General features: G+C 47.7%; 1 protein-coding gene across 1 annotated transcript; it reads left to right on the top strand.

Moving 5' to 3' along the window:
• The first annotated feature begins 2,393 nt into the window (after positions 1–2,393).
• LOC306663252 (butyrophilin subfamily 1 member A1-like) lies at positions 2,394–16,897 on the top strand. Its single transcript, XM_079143687.1, has 6 exons — positions 2,394–2,787; positions 4,861–4,977; positions 14,532–14,552; positions 14,641–14,667; positions 14,771–14,797; positions 15,976–16,897. Exons 1-6 carry the CDS (start codon positions 2,571–2,573, stop codon positions 16,524–16,526), a joined length of 960 nt encoding a protein of 319 aa, XP_078999813.1. The 5' UTR covers positions 2,394–2,570; the 3' UTR covers positions 16,527–16,897.
• The last annotated feature ends 2,486 nt before the right edge of the window (positions 16,898–19,383 follow it).

The raw sequence follows: 19,383 nt of genomic DNA, 5'->3' as shown, positions 1-19,383 counted from the left end.
CAGGAGTGAGTCCAGCTGGGCTCGTGCAGTGGCTTGGCCTCACCTTCTGGGCAGAGTTTTGTCTGTGGGATGATTTCAGACAAAACCAGGCAGGAGACATCTACTTCTAGAGGTACTTCAGATGCTCCTAAAGCTTTGGTGAAACCTCATCAGGGGCTATGAATTTGAGAGTCAGCTGGTACAGCTGCTTCTCCAAAGAGGAATATCCTTCCTTTCGCTGGACGGCAGGATTTGCCTGATCCCAGAGGCTTCTCCTCTGGGAGGTGGATTCTATCAGCAGAGAGCACTTCCCAGAACTGACCCACTTTTTCCCAGATTCCTTGCAAGCACACAGCTTGCTCCTTGAAGCTAGCGGGTGGGCCTCATGCTTGCACATGAGTGTGTTCTGAACTTCAATAGTGGGTCCCTAATACTTTTTAATCCCACGAATCCATGGAAGGAAACATTTTCAGACATACCAACTCTCTAACTTCTCCAAAGCAGAGAGGAAAAAGCAGGTGTGTTTCCAAACAAAAAATTAAAGAATTTTAATGTTTTAAGGATGCAAAAAAAAAAAAAAAAATTAAAGCAAAATAAAATCTGTGTCAAACTTCATGGTGAGCACTGTTTGCCTGTGCAGCACCCCACATGCATCCCAGGCCCAGGTTGATTGGTAAGCACTGTGTAAATGTCCCAGATTTTACACCCAGGCTTAGTGCAATGTGCGCAGATGGAAACTGATAGCACATCAATGAGTTGGATTCTGAGTTCCGGAATGAGGTGTTCTCAACTTTGCAGGCAATTGCTGATGCATCTTTTCTGCTACAATGAAGACTAGATATGAATATTGCAATAACAAGTAACCTTGAAGAATCAATAGGTTTTTCCAAAGGAAAGATTCCTCTGGTCCTTGCATTCAGGAGCTCATGTTTCCATGATTTCCAGGCAGGCTGCTTTCTGAGTTCTGGAGTGTGGTGGTAAAGTTACTGCTGTCTTTGCAGTTTGCACTCCACCAGAAACACTGAGAACAGTACTGAGCCAACCTTCTCCTCTCCTGCAGGCCAGCACTGGCCATGGGGCTTCCTGGACTCCTGGGGTGTTTTCCCTGAGTCAGATCTACCTGCACCAACTGCCCACACAGAGAGCAATGCAGTGCCAGGCTCTTCACAGGAGGCCCGACGTGCGCTGGCCTCAGGGCAGAGGTCAGTCCCAGACAGGGCCCTGGATGTCCCCACCCATGGCTTTGGGCTGTGCTTTTCCAGGCTGTGTGGTTTCTAGCATGCATTTCTTCATCTGTCCCCTCCCTCCTACAGGAAAGAAGCTGGCCAGGGTCAGGAAGAGTTCCCTGGAGACACAGACTGTGCAGGGAGCCCCAGAGTCTTGTCCTTGCAAGGGGCTTAATCTTCCCCGTGAGGACAGCAGCACACCCTCAGCAAGCTGTCCTTCTTTTGCTCTTCTCATCTCCCAGACTCAACCTTTGCATCTCCTTGCTTTACCTTCTACTTTCTCAGATCCCATATCAGACCCGAGATCATACAAAGCCTGCTCTGACTCTCTGGACTGTTTTAACTGAGATAAAAGTGTTCAATCCCATATTAAAATGCATGTTACTGTGCTTCATCCCGAGCCATTTCTCCAAAGAGGTCTGTAGAGAAAGAGCATAGGGCAAGAGGAGAGGGGTGCTCATCAGGAGTGCACGTCAATCATCCTGAGGCTGTTATTCCTGCAGCATATGTAGCCTTGATCCAGGGCGGTAGCTGTCTCAAAGGCATCTCTGTGCCTCAGTCAGAAGATGTAGAGAGCTTGAGGATGAAGCATGCCCCCTGCCATCAAGGACGTCTACAGGAAGCTCATGGTAGTTCCAGTCAGACTTCCATCGCATCTGAAGGCCTCTCCTTAGCACAGGGGGTGGACACGTGGTCCCCAGCTGGGCAGGCACTTCCCCAGCTAAGAAGTTCATTACCTCAGAACGGCGCTGCCCAGGCAGGGCAGCTACCTGTGCACGTGGCCACCGAGCTGCAGCTGAACCCCTGCTAAGTAACACACCAATGCCAGTCCAAAGCCACCTGCCGAGTGAGCCTCCCCATGCACAGCTCTGCCGATGGCATGGACACGCCCCAGGAGGGTTTGTGCAGGAGGCCTGAGCAGAGGAGGTGAAGGGTGTCGGGGCAGATGCCACAGGAGGCTCTAGTCCACGTGTCTCCTCAGAGCTCAGCCACACTGGGTGGAGGGGGGTTTCACCCCCTGTCCTGAGCATGAGAAGAGGACGAGTGGGGAACTCCATGGAAAGGGAAGGTCATGGTCCAGATGGAGACTGACCACATGGGCACTCATTGGATTAGAGAGTGCAGTGCTTTCTCAGGACTACATAACAAGAACTGATTGTGGAGTCAGTACTTTTATTCTCCATGTTCACAAGCAGGAGAGTTCAGGCTCCTGCAGGTCGACCAGTAAGCCCTCGCCCACTGGCCTGGGGGCAGCAGAGCCCCTGACCTCCTGATGCATCTCTCTCTCTCTCATCCCCAGCCCTAGGTCAGGCTCCCCATATTCATGTTGAACCTGGTCCCAGCGAGAGCATTAAGCTGACCTGCATGTCCCCAGGGTGGTACCCGGAGCCAGAGGTGCAGTGGAGTGGCCCTGGAGGACTCCACCTGGAACCTGCCTCTGAGGTGAAGACAGTAGAAGCAGACGGCCTGTTCCCTGTGGAGTCCTCTCTCACAGTCGGGGAAAGCTCCAGAGGACACGTGTCTTGCTCCATCAGGAACCCCGTCCTCAAGGAGGAGAAGGAGGCCCACGTGTCCATGGCAGGTCAGTTCCCTCCTAGTTGCTCATCCAGAGGTCCCAGTGCTGATCAAGGAGCAAAGATGAGCAGAGGACCTGACACAGACCCTGCTGAGTGTCCAGTGGGTGCCTTTGTCACTCCAGAGAGGAGAGCTCCTCATGTGAACCCACTTCCCCCTGGATCCTCCTGGTGGGGTCAGCAAAGTCATCATTTCCCATGGTAGAAGTGGATATGCCAAGTGTTCCAGGGAAGCAGGGTGGAGAGGACTCTGTCAACGTCCCTGGGAACCTTCTCCAATCCCACTTCCCAGGCTTGTCCACACATAACAATTGAACTTCTCCCATCTCTGCAAATGACCTAAAGTGCTGGCCACAGCACTTCTGTGACCTTGGCACATGGAGACATTTTGTGCCCAGTTTCCATCGACTCAAACCGTTAATAATAGTGTCCCTCATGAGGTTGTCATGAGGGTTAATGATGCAATTCCATTCACAGGAAGAGAGGATCTAATACCCAGTCCACCCTCCACATAGCCAGAGGGGCTGTGCTGGGAACAGTCTGGTTCCCATGCTCCTCTTTCCCTGTCAGAGAGCAGTGTCCAGCCTGTGTTCCAGGATGCTCTCAGGCCTTCTCCTGAGCTCACCCCCACTCTTCCTTCCTTTCCCTCCCACTTGCTGGTACCCGACGTCAGCCCTGGACATACCCGCCCTCTAGTGCTTCATGGGCACTGGGGGCCATGCTCCTCCTATTTTCCCTCCATTGGCATTTCCCGCTGGTCCCTCAAGTCCTAACCCAGGAGCCCCGTTTTCCAGCAAGCCCACCCGACCCCATGTGCACCATGCATCCCTCTGCCTGCCCCTGGAGACCCTGGATTGTCTGTCCCATTCTCTCAGGTTGAGCGTGAGCCCCTGGGATGCGCTCTCTCAGGCCTTGCACTCCCCACTGCGCAGCAGACACTTGCTCCCAAGTACAGAGCGCATGGTGGGCGTATGAGGGAAAGTCTGCAGGATGCCATCAGCAGTACCAGGCCCATTTTCCTCTTCTTCCTTGGTGAGTCCCCTGTGTACTAGATGGCAGGAAAGAGAGACCTGGAATGAGGTTGGGAATTTGAAAAGTTAAGAACACAATCAGAGGTAGAGGGTTCTTTTTCTTTTCTTCCCCTAATCGTCAACCTTGGAGATACAAAGCTCTAAGAGGTAAATTTAACTGACCCCTCCTTAGACTTGGACAGGGAAGAAAGGAGTAGAGAAAACTGGGAGAGAGGGGACCGAGCACAGTGCAGCTCAGCAACTCTCAGGACCTGAGGCAGGAAGCCCTTGGGGTCCACCTGAGGCCCGACATGGGCCAAGGGCCTTCTTCACATGAGTGGCAGGCCATCTGGTCAGTTGAACGGTAACTCATGACCTGACAACCAGCTCCAGTAGGTGGCGATTTCCTGGCCAGTTGCTGAAGTGTCTGAAGGAAGAGGTCTGCAGTGAGGCTCAGGAGAATTACTCTGCAGAGGGGTGCTGGCCTCACAGCCTCTGTTACTGACCTCCGTCATCCTCCGGCCCATCTGGGACCCGTCTCTGGGACCTGGACCAGGAGATGTGGTGGTTCAGGAGCTGACCCCTCACAGTTCCTGCCGTCATCTGAGAAGAGCTCCAGGTGACCTCAGGCGTAGCCTGGCCTTCCAGCCACAGCCACGTGATGTGGAGGACACCTGGACAGCAGGCCCATGATGGAGGCACTGAGGTCTCAGGAGGGAGGGGGCAGGTGGAAAGATGGACGCTAGGCATCTGCACCTGGGCCTTGTTGTAGGAGCTCTGGTGTCACAGAGGTCCTGTGGCTCTGGTGACCTCTGGAGGTGGGCACACGGTGTCTGCTGCAGTACTTTCCTACCTTCAGCGTGTCCAGACAGCTGCCTAGTGTGGACTTCTGTTCTGGGTCTCCCAGGCTGTGAGGAGGCAGGAAGAGGAGGTCCTAGGGGTGCTGGGAAGGCTGGTGAGGCTTGGTGTCTCTGCCTGCCTGTGATGTCTCCTGGGGAGGAGGCAGGACTCCTCCACGCAGCCAGGTCCCCTGCTCAGGCTGGACCTCAGCGCCATGGTCCTGTTTTCCAGGTGGCCTGTTCCCGAGGGTCAGCACCTGGACAGTGGTACTGGCTCTGCTCTTCAGCCTCTTGGCTGTCTGCATGGTGGTCACTGGTGTTGTCCTCCTGAGAACCAGGAAAGCCAAAGGTGAGTGTGAAGGAGTGGGGCTGACTCCATTTGTGAGGAACTAGAGCTACACATCAATCATAACTCTACTTAGGATTTTTTATCATTAAAAATTGACTAGGAAAGACATGGTGCATCAGAGTTATTCCACTGACCGCTCTTCGGTGTCAAAGCTGACCATCAGGTGGCCTTTGTACTCACTCTCCCCTTTCTTGAGCCATTTTTTTCCTGATAACCTTTAGAAAACCTGCTTTCCATGAAGGATAGAAGTCAGGTGCTTATAGGGAGGGTTCTGAGCGTTCCCAAGGACCGGGTACACATCCTCCCTGTGTCCATGGCAAGTGGCAGGGAGCTGTGCAGGGATGAGAGAGGCCATCCGCCATCCACCACCTGGCATCCGCCACCTGCCGTCTGTCTGTCTTTATTCTTTTCCTTGTTGCGGACCTGCAGATTGGACCCAGGGCCTGGGGCATGGTGGGCCAGCCCCACCTCTGAACCACATAACAGCTCCTCCTTCTTCACTTCTGATCCCAGTGGCCTCCCCACTGACCTGGGCATGGCTCCTGTTTGTGATAGAACGATTCTACTTAGCCCTTCTCCTTCCTTTCTCTACATTTGTGTGTGTGTGTGTTTTCCAGGTTATACTTGTCAAGAGAATCATGCATTGTTTGCTCTGAGGGGTCTATAGATTAAAGGTCACATGACACCTAATTGTCACAAAATCTCTCCTCTCTGAGGCAATCTTATACTGACCTGTACCTCATGCCTTGGGTTGGCCTTCTCTGAGGCAAAGACAGACCAGGTGAGAGCTATGGCCAGGGCTGCCTAATGCACCTGCCATGGACACCCAGCCAGGCTACACCTGACTGCAGGAGAAAGTACAGAGGAGGGGTCTTAAGACCTGAATATCCTGAGGTATTCGGTCCTCCCATGGGAACATAAATGGAATGGACGTTAGGGGAACAAGCAGGAGCCTGCCAAATGCCCTGCATACCATATTGATCCTTTAGGTTTCTAAACACATAGACACCCTCCCGTACAGCAGGTCTTGCCCTTCCTGTCTGAAACCTCCTCGTGCTGTCTGAAGCTTTCTGATCAAGAGGAACTAGGGAATGGTACCTGAAAGTTACCTAAGAGGAGTGGCCGGCCCGGGTGGAGGGTGAGGGCTGTTACGTGGGTTGGACCACAGCACCCCATTCCATGGGAGAGTGGGGTCTGAGGGAAGCTCATTTAAAGTGCTAATTGAGAGCTAGGGAGTCTGCTCCTCCTAAACCCCCTGGGTTTCAGGTGGCTCATAAACCATCCCCAAGGCCAGCACGGCAGTCATACAGTCACATTGAGACGAATCTTTTATGGATGCGAGTTTGGCAGAGTTCTTATTTATATGAATTGGGCCGAGTCCCTGAAACATACTAGATACTTATGTGCTTTAAAAGTCGTGGAAGGGCTTCTGAAACCTGTGGCAAGCAACTCCAGCCTGGAGAAGCTTCGAGGTGTCCAGAGGAAGCACCCGGGAAACCCAAAAGGTGGAGCCCACATGGAGCCCATTGCAGACAGCAAATGAGCCTGGGGCTCAGATTACATGAGCTGCACTGAGGTTGTTGACAGCTGGGCAGGTGAGGCTTGGGGACGTTCTAAGGTGGGATCAGGAAACCAGAGAAGCTTTGATGCTCTGGCCACATGTTTTTAGGACTGCTGAAATACAGTCCACCTTGCTTGACTTTCAAGAGGCGCCCTGCTCATCCGCCCAAGGGAGGGTGAAGCAGCCACCACCCCAGTCCTCTGTCAGGGGACATCTGTCCCTTAAGGAAGTCTTCACTTATAAATCATTCTATTTATAAAATGGAATTATTAATTCTTTGTGTCACTTGTAAAATCTTGCCCTAAATACTCTGGTGATGCACCAAAATATCCAGGTCAGTTTTATACAACTCTTTGAAAATCCAGAGAACAATGTGTAGAATTTATTGATCTTGATACCTAGTTTCTCTGCTTCAGGACCTCAACCAAAACTCGAAAAGAGAAGGGATCCTATTAACTATCCCATTCTATTTCCAAGTAAACACATTTGACAATGAAAAGGTGTCTTCCAGTTTGCGCCGTGATATTTCATTCAGAAACTTGGTGTCCTCTCTCCAGCTCCTGAGCTGGCCTGTCGAGCCTGGGCCTCGGGCTCCTTCGTCCATGAGGCTGAGTGGGGAGATGGGCCTTCTCTGCTAGGGAGACCAGGGTGCTCTCCATCAGCTTGTGTTGTGGCTGCTGATTGTTTGCACAGAAGCAATCGACTGAGTGAATGGTGAGAGATACTTAGGTGGGACAGGCAGTGTTGAACCTTTAAGACCATCGCCTGGCTCATGATCTTTTATTTTCATAAGAACACCAGAGTCCTCATGCCACTGCATGTGCCTCTGTGATCCAAACACTGGGTAGAAGGAGCTAACATATTTCGACAGGCTGGTTTTCCTGAATGAGGAGGGGAGCCCCTGAGCTTGTGCACGTCTACTGGGTGAAAGGTGGTTGCTCGACACGCGTAGCACAGACCGCCTGTTCCAAGTATGGTCGCTGACCAGTGATGAAGGAGACCACTCTCTGGCTGCTTAGGTGGGGCCGTGAGCACTCGGGCGTGAGGCTGGGCCTTGTCACCAGGCTGTGGCACTGCTGAGGAGCTGACCCTGGGCCTAGATCAGAGGTAAGATCAGGGCTGGGGCCAGCGGGCGTACCTGGACACGCGAGGGAAGGAAGCCCTGGAGCTCTGGAGTGGCTGAGCCCCAGGTTCTATCAGGAGAGAAGCACAGCAGACAGGGGACAGACTCAGAGGCCCCCAAGGCAGACACCAGGACTCTCAGCACCTTTTCTTCTTGGTAAGGATTTAGATGGTGACAGAGCACAGAGGTTCATTCAGAAAAGGGCGGTTGTGACTGGAATGGCATTCCAACATGTCTTTCTTTCCCTGAGCGTAGAGAACAGATTAGGTGATCAGGGTGCAATTTGGGGGAAGAAGTCAGGAAGGATTCATGAAGGCTAGTCGTATGGTCACCAGAAGACACACAGTTGAAAGTCAGTAAATGCTTAACCATTTGCTTGTCAGTGTTTGGTCACCAAAGCAACACCACTTATGGCTTCCTTGTTCATTGGGAAGATTAAGTAGTGTGTGCTCCACTTACTGAAAAGAGGGGGAGTAAAAGAGAAATCCTGTGTAACCGAGTGCTCCTCTTGCTGTGGATGGATGGATTTGTCGCTGATTCTCATGTGCCGCAGGAAGGAGGGCAGCAAGTGACGTTCCGCCTGGTCTTCAAAGCACCTGCCCTGGCGCAGAACTGCCTGGGTCTAGGCAGCGTCTCTACCATCTAGTAGCTTCATTCACCTCTCAAAACAGTTCAGCCTCCTGGGCACATTCTGCCTCTGTAAGACAGCCACCATAATACTGTCTGTGACAGAGGGTCACAGTCAGCATTGAAGAGCTCACACAGGTCAGGGCCCTGGCACAGAGCTTGCAGCTTGGTAGCAACAGTGCAGTTACTGGGCCTGGGGAGAGGAGGTGGTTTTGTAGCTCCACCCGGGACCCTGGGAGGCTAGGATGGACTTGGTTTAGTTCTGTCATGACTCCTGCCTGTGGAAAGAACAAACTGACTCATTTAAGTCACCACATAGAAAACAAGGTGTCACCAGGCTGACACTCCTCCCAGTGGCTGCTCCAGCTACCCGGCTCAGCACACGACCGTGCGGACACAATGTCTGTGGCATGGCGATGTCACCTGACCCCTGCCATCAACGGTGCCCTTGCGTGGCAAATGGATTTTTGATATGGGTTCCAATTCTATTATCACTAACTCAACTTATTTTTATTTTTCTTTGCTAGTTTTCTTTTGGCTAAAGTTCCAAAGAAAAGTGATGTCTGTTAGGTTGGCATGTTATATTAGCCAGTCTCAGTTGGGAGGATGAGTCTACAGCTAAGCTCCTCAACATGATCATTGTGTTGTCCAAGAAATGGCAGTGGGCTGAATTTATAGCCCTCGGTGAGGTGCACCCCTAACTCCAGAGCACACTAGCCACAGTGTCAGAGCCATCACCATGGGGACCACAGGTACTGGTGACCTGGCCCAGGGTCCCTTCATCAGAGCCAACACTATTACATGGTTTTGTTTCTTACATTGCACACTGTGCTCTCAGACAGAGCTCACATTGAAAGCAGATACCAGGAAATCCTACCTGGTTCTCAGAACAGAGAGCCCCTCCCTGCACTGACTCTGCAGTGACACTGGGGACTGCTCCTCTGCACAGGGTGCCACAGGACACCACGCCCCACCCCAGGAGCTGCGTCACACTCGCAGGAAAGGCCAAGTCAATGCACCGCGGAGCTTCCTGGGCCCTCTAACCCTGCCAGCCTGTGCAGCTGCACTGTGAGATGGTTCTGGGGTGGCCGCCAACTCCTGCTTCTTCTGCAGTTTTCCAAAGTGAAGCTTATCCATGCTTGCAACATATGTGGACGTATTTGTGGTAAACTCAGAAAAAATGTAAAAAACACTATCTCAAAAGTCGTGTGCACAGTCTCACTAGCCTCAGACGCTGGGCACAGTTCTGAGGTTGGCCCCAGTCCTGAGAGCTGGTGTCCTCTGAGCTGCCCTGCCAGGTCTCACGTCAAAGTCACACTCACATCCAGAGTATGTGCCCAGAAAGAGCCTCCTCCACAAGACAAGCTGTTCATCAGGTGTAAGCCTGCCCCGGGGACTTGCAGGACAAAATTAATCCAGGCTGGAGGTAGCATCTGTCTCCAACTGCTCCCAGTCTGAAAATGCCTTCATTTCTTCATATTCCAAGTAATTCTGTACGACCCATTGTCCTAGAATAGAATTAATTCTGATTGCAGTGAAGGAGAAGGTGAATGCTTTAGAAAAAAAAAAAAAAAAAATCAGACCTGGAAGGAGAAACCGTTCATCCACAAGCAATCTAAGGTAGTCCCCTGAAAACATTCCTGACGTGAAGCCTGTTTCCGCAACGTCAGCATCACTTTAGAATCACTTAAAGCACCTCATGTACAAATGTTGTGTTTTACAATGAGACACGTGGGTAAGCGATTGGAAATAGTCATCGATCCTCTCTGTCTGATGTTCAAACAGCAGTAAGGGATTGTAAGCCAATGAGCCGTGGAAGAACCAGTGGAAGAGATGAGAGGGGAGAGGCAGAGGGTGGGTCATGAGGCACCTCGTAGGCCACCTTTGGAATTTTGATCTTTATTCCACAAGTGGTCAAAAGTACCAAAGGATCTGGAGTGAGAGTGGTGTAACAATATGATCATTAGATTTGAGCTTTATTTCATTTTTAATGGGTGCATTAAAATCATACATGAAAGCGGTTTTCACTGTGGTAATTCTGTAAATGCACGTGACATAATTTGGTCAGTTGTGGCTCCCAGGATTTCCTTTCCCCTCGCTTCCTTCTTCCCCTCATCCACATTCTCTGCTCTACTGGTCTCCCTTCTATTTTCATGTGATTCTTTTTACCCCTTTTCTTTCTCTCCTTTCTGCATACGAAGGAAAGTATTTGACCCTTGACTTTCTAAAACTCTCATTTCACTTACCATGATGTTCTCCAGTTCTATTTTTCTACAAATGGCATCACTTCATTCTTCCCTACACCTGAGTAAAACCCCATGGGTACATATTCTTTATCCTTTCTTCTCTTGAAAGATACCTAGACTGGTTCAGCAACTTGGCTATTGCATATATTTGGGCTTTAAAAAGACTGCATTACAGAACCTTTGGTATGTCCAAGAGAGGACACTGGTCCTTCACTGGTCCTCCTCCATGGTTGAGGCAGACTCAGCAGAGCAGTGGAGATGGTGGGAAGGGGGAGGACACGTTTCTGAGTCCTGTGATGAAACTACAATCAAGAGGCTGTGGTGAGGAATCCAATGCAGAGGGTGCAGTGGAAGCTGATGGAGGAGGTGATACAAAGAAGCCAACCCTATTTCCGACCTGAGAAAATGGATTCTGTGATCTCAATCGCTGAGGTCTGTCTGAGCCTTTATTTCAAGAAGTTTCTGTTTTATGTAATTAGGTGCACCTACATTTGGGACATCAATATTTACCATGATTATGTCTCCTTGTTGAACTGTTCTTTTTACCACTATGATGTGACCTTTGTTTCTTCTGATTAATTTTGACCTGAAGTCTACTTTGTTTAATATGAGATGAGAGTGACTACTATTGCTTGCTTTTGGATTCCATTTGCATGTTATATCAATTTATATTATTTCACTTTCAGCCACTGTCTTTACCTGTAAGGTGAGTCTCTTGAAAACAACATACAGTTACCTTTTTCTAAAAAAATTCAATCTGCCAGCCTACACCATTTAATTAGAGATTTGAGACCATTGATATTCAATATAATTATAGAGAGATGTTTATTAATTGCTGCCATTTTGAATTATTTTCAGTGTTTAATTTGGTTCTGTTTCTTAGTTGCTTAACCACTCTTCAAATGAAATTTATCCATCTGTAAGCTCTGAGATTTATTTCTTCTGCGTATTAGTTCTGCAAGTATTTTCTATAGTGCTGGTGTGAGTCATGAATTCTTTCAGTTTCTGCTTATCTTTGAAGAATTTCATTTCTTCTCTTATTCTGAAAAGATAGCTCTGTTGGATATAGCAATCTTGGTGGACAGTTAATTTTTTCAGAACTTCGAAATATCAATCTAAGCTCTCCTGGGTTTTAAAGTTTATGCTGAGAGATTTGAAATAATTCTGATTGACTTGTTTCTAAATCTAATCTGATGTTTTTCCCTTGGTACTTTTAAAGTTGCATTCTTGTTCTGCATGTTAAACATTTTAATTATAATGTGTCATGAAGAGGTTCTTTGTTGCCCATTTGTGATTTTTGAAAGTCTCCTGTATCTGGAAAAACACCTCATTTTCAAGATTTGAAAAAGATGTTCTGTTATTATTTCCTTGAAGAAGTTATCTGTGTCCTTAGCTTGAATCTTGCAAGCCTCTTCCATTTATGATTCTGAAATTTGATCTCCTAATGTTGTAAAACTGTTCTTGTATATTTAGATTATGGTTACTTATTTTCACTTTTCAAATAATACATGAATGCTCAAAGCCAACCTCTTTGTCTCCCAAATTGATGTTCTGATATTATGTTATCTTATCTTCAGCTTGATTTATTCTATTAGATAGAATTTTAATTGAACATTTTATTTGACTTATTGAGTCATTTCCAAAATTTCTTTTTCAGTGTCTGTACCACCTAACTGAATGTTTTATTCATATTCTCTACAGTGTTTCTTAATTCATTCAATTATTTTTCTGTGTTCGTTTGGTATCCATTGACAATTTGTATAATCACCCTTTTGATTTTTTATCTGGTATTTCATACACTTCAATATCTTTGGAGTCAGTTGCTGATAAATTATACACTTTGGAGGTGTCATATTATCTTTTTTTTTTTTCATATTTCTTGCATTCCTGAGATTGTTTTATGCATCTGTTGGGAAGGGTTTATCTTTCATTCTCATTTTTGGCCACTGAAGACAGTTTTATTTTCCCAAGGTGTTCTAGAGTGACATAGACTGAGACCCCCTGTGGGTGTGATGTCCATAGCCTTTGTGTTAGTTCTCTGTATTTTCACTCTAGAAGTGATTGTTCAGGGGGGAAATCTGAGGTCTTTCTTCACCATTCCTACTGGGGTGTGCTCATTTGTTTGTTTGAGTTTTCACATCTAGTCCTTGTATTCAAGTGTTAAAGGAGTTTGAATTTAGTTATTATATGTAGGGACTAAGTTGCACTGTCTCTTGGTCTGGTTTTTCAAGGAGCAGATTCTCCCCTGTCCATATATCTGACTTGAATCCCGCTGGGTACTCTCTTCCCTGTGCCTGCTTCACTCACATTCTGCTAGGTCCACCATAGACCACACAGTACATGCTTTCTGGGACAGGATAGCAATATTCATTATGATGTCCTGCACCAAACTTCAGTGTGACCTTCTCCGGATGGCTTTCACTTAGCCTTCCACTTGCCAGATGAGAAACATGGAGCACTATTTAGACACCAGTTCACTGTGCAGCCTCTGGTCCCACTAAGTTCAGGGTCCTTTTAGTTCTACAGGTTTTTCTCTGCCAAACTTGTCCACTGTGTTACGCTCTGTGGTTGTATTACCCGTCCCTCTTCAGTGAACGGGCACCTCTGCCACTGCCACAACCAGTTTCCCTACAGTGTACTTTCTTGTTCTCTGTTCAATGCACCCAAATTTCTGAATCTTAAGAGTCTCTGATTGTCAGTTACTGAATTTCACAGAATTCTCTCTTTCACCAAAATTGCTTTAAAGCAGTTCCTGCTGCTTAAATACCCAGTCACAGAACAACAGCAAATGCAGCTTTCCTCCAATCTGCCATCTTGAATCATATTTAATTTTTTGCATTGTATTCAGTTTTTATATTCAAAAACTGCATTTTTTACATTTTAACTTGATTGACTCCCCAGGTCATTTTTCTCCACATCAATTTTCTTTCTATTTGCTGTTTTCCATAATGATAAATATAGTTTTTTTCTTTGATTTTATCTAAATAAAGGGAAAAATCAGTAAATAACCAGAAAGAACTACTTCATTCTCTATGATTTAATTTATATAAAAATTAGTATTATATAGCAATTCAGTGATGCTATGGAAGAGAGCTTATTTTCTTGATAAGTATTGAATATTACTTTTAAAATGGAGAGAAGAGATTATGATGAAGTAGGATGGTTTCATCATTTTTTGTCATTGAGGGGCAAAAGAATTCTCATACTTATTTAAAAATTAAAGTATTAAAGCTCAGTAACTGAAATCTAATAGGATTATTTGTCTTTTCATGTGATTTAGTAAAATGAACACAGTGCTTATTTAAAAATTTGTATTTGTAATTCTAATAACAGATAAAATCCTCTGTCCAAACCTGCAGGAGAGCCTGAGGTTCCATTTTTCTCTGTAGCACTCTGCTCAAGGCATTGAACTGTAACTGACAGGGGCTGTAATGACCTTCCGGGGGAAGGTGCTGTCTTGCTCATGGTGATGTCCCTACTGCAGAAGGCAGAGGTTGGACTAAAGGGGGACCTCGATAAATGTTTGCTGCCCAGGTGGATTGCAAGTTCAAAGCCAGTCTCAGCCACTTAGTGAGGCCCTAAGCAACTTAGCAAGGCATTGCCTCAAAATTTAAAAAAAGGTGGGGCTGGGATGCGGCTCAGTGGTCAAGCACCCCTACATTACATCCCTGATACAAAAAAAAAACAGTGTTTGGTGAGTGTGCAGGACAGAGTTGCCATGGTCTAAGGAATGCCATGAAGACACACGGAGCCAACCCAGTGGCCACTGAGAAGCAGTAGACTTGTGATGGACATTTGGGATCTCAGGAGCTGGGGGTCCAGTGTGGGAACATTAGACAAGCCCTTTCAGTCTGTGCACCTCAGAGTCCAAAATCTGACTCGAATGTTCACTAGAATCCTGCAAAGATGTAGCAAAACCCTAGGATGAAACTCGTTGAATTTTAGATGATTACTTAAACCTATTTTTTACTTCTTTTTTTTTTTGTTGTTGTTTTAGAGAAAATCATTGAAGAACTTGGTAAGTTTTACGTCTTTTTTCCATGTTAAATTGGAAACTCAGTCACCATATCCCCAAAACAATCACCTCTCTGTTTGATTGGTTGCAGAACGAAGAAAATTTCTGGGAATAGAAGGTCAGTAAAGTTACAATTCACACCACTGATGCACCACAACCATTATCTTCAAAGTGCATGCCTGGTCACTCCACTAACATGGAATGTGTCCATCTCATTGCAGGTCTGAAGGAAGCTCGAAGATTTGCAGGTAGGTGCACAGAGAAAAGGTGTGGCCAGAGAATGGCTTCATGCCTGCCCTCAAACCTCTCTAGGATTTTATTGTGCAAGAAAAATTTCTTCCCAAACAATCCAGAGGATACAAGTGGGCAAAGAAAATCCTGAGATGCTGCATGTCGGGACCTACGTGGGTGGAGACCAAGTTCTCTGGGGAGAGGTGGTCTGGTCAGACTGCCATAGGTGCAGGCAGGGGCTCTGGGCAGCCCACACACAGGGGCTCTCCCAACTCTGACAGGCAGGCTCTGGTCAGTGAGGAGCAGCTGCCCCATCCTCCTCCCACACCCCACAGGACCCTCCAGAGTGATGTAGAAGGGTGGGCTTAGGCTTCTTCTCTCTCCCCCTCCCTTCAAACTCCAAGCCCCCAGGTCCATCTGGTCATCTCACCAACAGGAACACACACCTTCTTTCTCCTTAGTCTCTTAACAATGAAGTGAACACCATCTCTGTCAATCCAGTCTCTCCACTGGGCTGCTACCCTACCTTCTTCTCCCTTTCCACGAAGGCCTCATTAGGTAGTTGTGAGTCCTCCTTCCTCATCTGAACCCTCTGCTTTCTTCCCATCCTGGCTCCATAAACACCACAGCTGGCAGTGGCCTCCTGGGCCTGCAAGGTCCTGCACTGCCCTCCTGGGTGCCTCCCAGCTGCCCTGCTTCCTCTCCCTCCTCCTGCTGCACTGGCCACTTTCCTGCCCTCTGAACACACTGCTGAGCTTCTGCCTCTGAGCTGAGCAAGAAGATCTTCTCCTCGACCATCCTGGACCTTCTGCTGTGTGCTTTCTGTGTCCATGGAGGGTGTGGTGTTCCTGGGCTGACACCAGGAGACCTTCTGAGAGTCAGAACATTGATAAAGACCGTTCCCAAGGGGTTTCCATGTCCCATTGAGCTCCCACCAGGGGAGGCCTTGGACACTTGAGGTGACAACAGAAATGAGTTCCCAGATGGAGTGGTGGAGGTCCTGTCCTGCAGGACAAGAGCTTCAGATCTGCAGGTGGGATGGTGTCCTGGGTGTTGGCAGAGGGTGTTTTCTCTCTGTGATGAAAAGGGCCCTTGAATACATGGGCCTTGTTCCTCTTCCCTCCTTTGACTCCACATAGAAGGTGAAGGGTCTCTTCTTATTGCTCACAAGTAACTGATCTCCTTTCCTCTGCAGCGGACGTCACACTGGCTGAGGACACTGCTCATCCCTCCCTCTATGTGTCACCTGGTGGGAAGCATGTTCATTCTCTGCCTATGAATCAAAACGTTCCTGATAGTCCTGGGCGATTTACTCTAATGCCATTTGTGCTGGGTCAGAACAGCTTCTCAAGTGGCTGTCACTACTGGGAGGTTAAAGTAGAGGGAACGAACAGGTGGAATATAGGCCTCTGCTTGGATTCAGTAGACAGAGGGAAAGCTTTTGAGGGCTCTTTTCCTGAGGATGGCTTCTGGACCCTCTCCCTGAAGAATGGTCAGTACAAGGCCCTTTCGATGCACTCTTATAACGTCAATGTTCCAGTAGCACCTGAAGTAGTTGGGATTTTTTTGCAATATGAAGATGGTTTGATCTCTTTCTATGATGTGATAGAACTTACCATTCTCTTTACACTCAAAGGCAAGTTCACCCAGCCCCTGAGGCCATATCTCTACCCTGGACCTCCTACCCTGGGAAACACTCTGGGCTTAACCATCCTCGAGGTGACAAATGCTTCTGATTCTCACTAGAGCAGACTGGAGACACATTCCCCAGGGATCATCTCATAGACCATGATAGCAGTGACCGTTCCCTAGCCAGGATGATGCAGGTTTGGGGTGCGAGGATACCCGGAGGGCCTGGGTGCTCCCAGTGCTCTGGGGTCTAAGAGGGGTCCTGTGCACAGGGCCAGTTTCACTTCTCAATAAACTCTGCTATCTTAGCTAGATTCGATACTGAAGGTGATATGCATCATTTCTCAACAAATATCTCTTGTATGTTTCTCACCATGACATAGAGCTCATTCAGAGTAATTTACTTTAACTAACAAGTTGTTGGTTCTACAGAGCTAAACACAAGTGCTGCCTATTTCCACAATTATCTTTGAACCAAAATCAGTGACTTGACCAGTTTTTTTTTTGTTTGTTTGGTTTTTTTTTTTTTTTTTTTTTTTTTTTTTTTTTTTTTTTTTAGGAGGAGAGGTGTAGCAGGGATTGCCCTCAGGGGCACTAAACAAGTGAGCCACATCCCTCAGCCCTTTATTGTATTTTCTTTAGAGACAGGGTCTCACTGAGTTGCTTAGTGCCTCCTTGTGGCTGAGGCTGACTTTGAACTTCCAATCCTCCTGCCTCAGCCTCCCCAGCCACTGGCATAACAAGTATGTACCACCACGCCCTGTTCCGAACACAGATTTAAACTCAGAGCCTTGACTTGAATAAACGTGGATCCAGGAGCAACTGACACACCTAGAATCTAAGATGTTTTCATGCAGGAACCATCATACAAGCCCCTCCCAGGTCCCAACGTTCCACAGCATACTTCCTTCTCCTCATTATCAATTTTTATATATATTTAATTGACAAATGTTATGTCATTCATGTTCTACAATATTGGATGTATATGACCATCATGTAATTTTTATCACAATCACTTTAATTAACAGACACATGCAGTGAATTAAATAAGCAGAAATTGTTCACCTTCCCATATGAAGTGGGTACCCCTTGACGTACTCAGTACCCACTGATTGCCCCAGGCCAGGAAGCCATGCTCCGTTGTCTGCTATCCCATGACTGAGTTTTGTGCACATTGTGTAGATTCTGTGGTATGGTCGACCTGAGCTTGGAAACTAGGTTAAAGGCCATGGTCACCACGGCACAGTGTCAGTGTCAGGACACCCCTTCCTCCCAACATCACACTGCTGCTTAACCTGAACCTCTCAGAGACATACCACGTCAGCCGTCTCCAGAGTCCAGGAGATGAACCTCAGTGTGAACCAAGAGTCACACAGAGACTAGCTGAGGTGGTAGCAAGACCCCAGGGAGGTCAGAGAGAAACCAGAACTCTCACACACTGCAGGTTGGAGGGCGGAATCACTCCGCGCCCAGGGAAGGTTGGAGGCAGATTCCCATGAATGTAACCAGAGAAGCATCCTGTGATCTGCATCTCCATGCCAAGGTACATGTGCAGAGACGCGAAGGCATGTGAACACAGAAGTGGTCCCAAAACCTCCAGCAGCCTTATTAACAATATCTAAAAACCAGGACCAACACGAACGCCTCCTACGTGGGCAATGTGTGAATCCATTATGATCCGTTCTCAAGATGAATCACAATTTGGCATTTGGAATGAGAAACCTGACACATTCAGCCAGATGTGGGGTTATCAGAGACGCGGTTCTGGGTGACAGAATCAGGGTGTGGGAAGACTGCACATGGCCAAGTGTGGGGTTCTTGGAAGGCGACCAGCCTGTGCCCAAGAAAAGCCCAGGTGGTGGTGTGCACAGGGGGAGGGCCGCCTGGAGGGGAGGAGGGAGTGTTGGAGAGGGGAGTGCTTCCTGGGTGCAGGGTGGGTGATGATCTGAACCCAGGGGAGAGTCGGCACCTGCTCCCTGGAGGTCCTGGCAGTCCAGAACTGGGACCGTCCTCCAAGGTGGCCGCTCATGGTCCTTGCTTCCTGTGGTCCATGCCCTGATGTCCAGGTGCTGCTGCCTTCCCTGAGTAATTGCTGACCCCCTAGTGGTAGAGGTGACTGTGTGCACATCCAAGGTTCTTTCTCAAGGGCAGGTCCACTGGGTCCCCAGCAGCACTCACTCTCTGGGAAGCCAGCACTGTGCCAGGGGGACACTCACCTGGCCCTGAGGAGGGGCCAGGGACTCTGAGTCTCCTGCTCAGCCGTGTGGACCAAGAGCCTTGAAGTGAAATTCCCAGCTCCATTGAGCCCACCGCAAACTGCAGTGTGGGGACTGAACCAGAGACGAGGCTTCTGACCAAGGTATAAACCCCTGAGCTGCACCAGGAAACCATGGCTGGTGTGGTGCCCGAGGCTTTCTCCCTAACACAGTCTGAGGATGGTTGTCTCAGGCAGAGTGAAGGGTGCAGTGTCTGTGGACTGAGTCACAGGGCACTGTGAACACCAATGCCTCCATCAGAGGTGTGCTCTTTACAGCCCTGTGGGAAGGAGAGGCCAAGATTCACCTCACAGTGAAGGCTCAGAAAAATGAGAGTGTATTTTAAAGGCAATGAAGCCTGGGCTTCTCATAGTTGGAAACCTCATCTAGAAATAGGAAGGGGAAGGAGAAGATGTGTCCTTTTACATTCTGGATGAAATTGGAGGCAAACATCTATCTACGCGTCTATCTATCCATGTTCATATGTGTATTTATACTTCACTATGTACAATAGTAATACATTTTGACTATTGTAACTATTCATAAATAATATAAATAATATGAATATAGCATATAATGTTACATATTATATAGTAAATATATTAAGAATGATATATTATAACTCTATTATATATTCTATGGAGATATGCCTTCTTTATGTAAAATAATAAAAATTATCAATATAATAATTACATATTGTCAAAAATTAGCATTGTTAT

Source organism: Sciurus vulgaris (genome assembly GCF_902686455.1).
Source record: "Sciurus vulgaris genome assembly, chromosome: 6".
NCBI lineage: Eukaryota > Metazoa > Chordata > Mammalia > Rodentia > Sciuridae > Sciurus > Sciurus vulgaris.
This window is presented reverse-complemented; position numbering and strand designations above follow the sequence as displayed.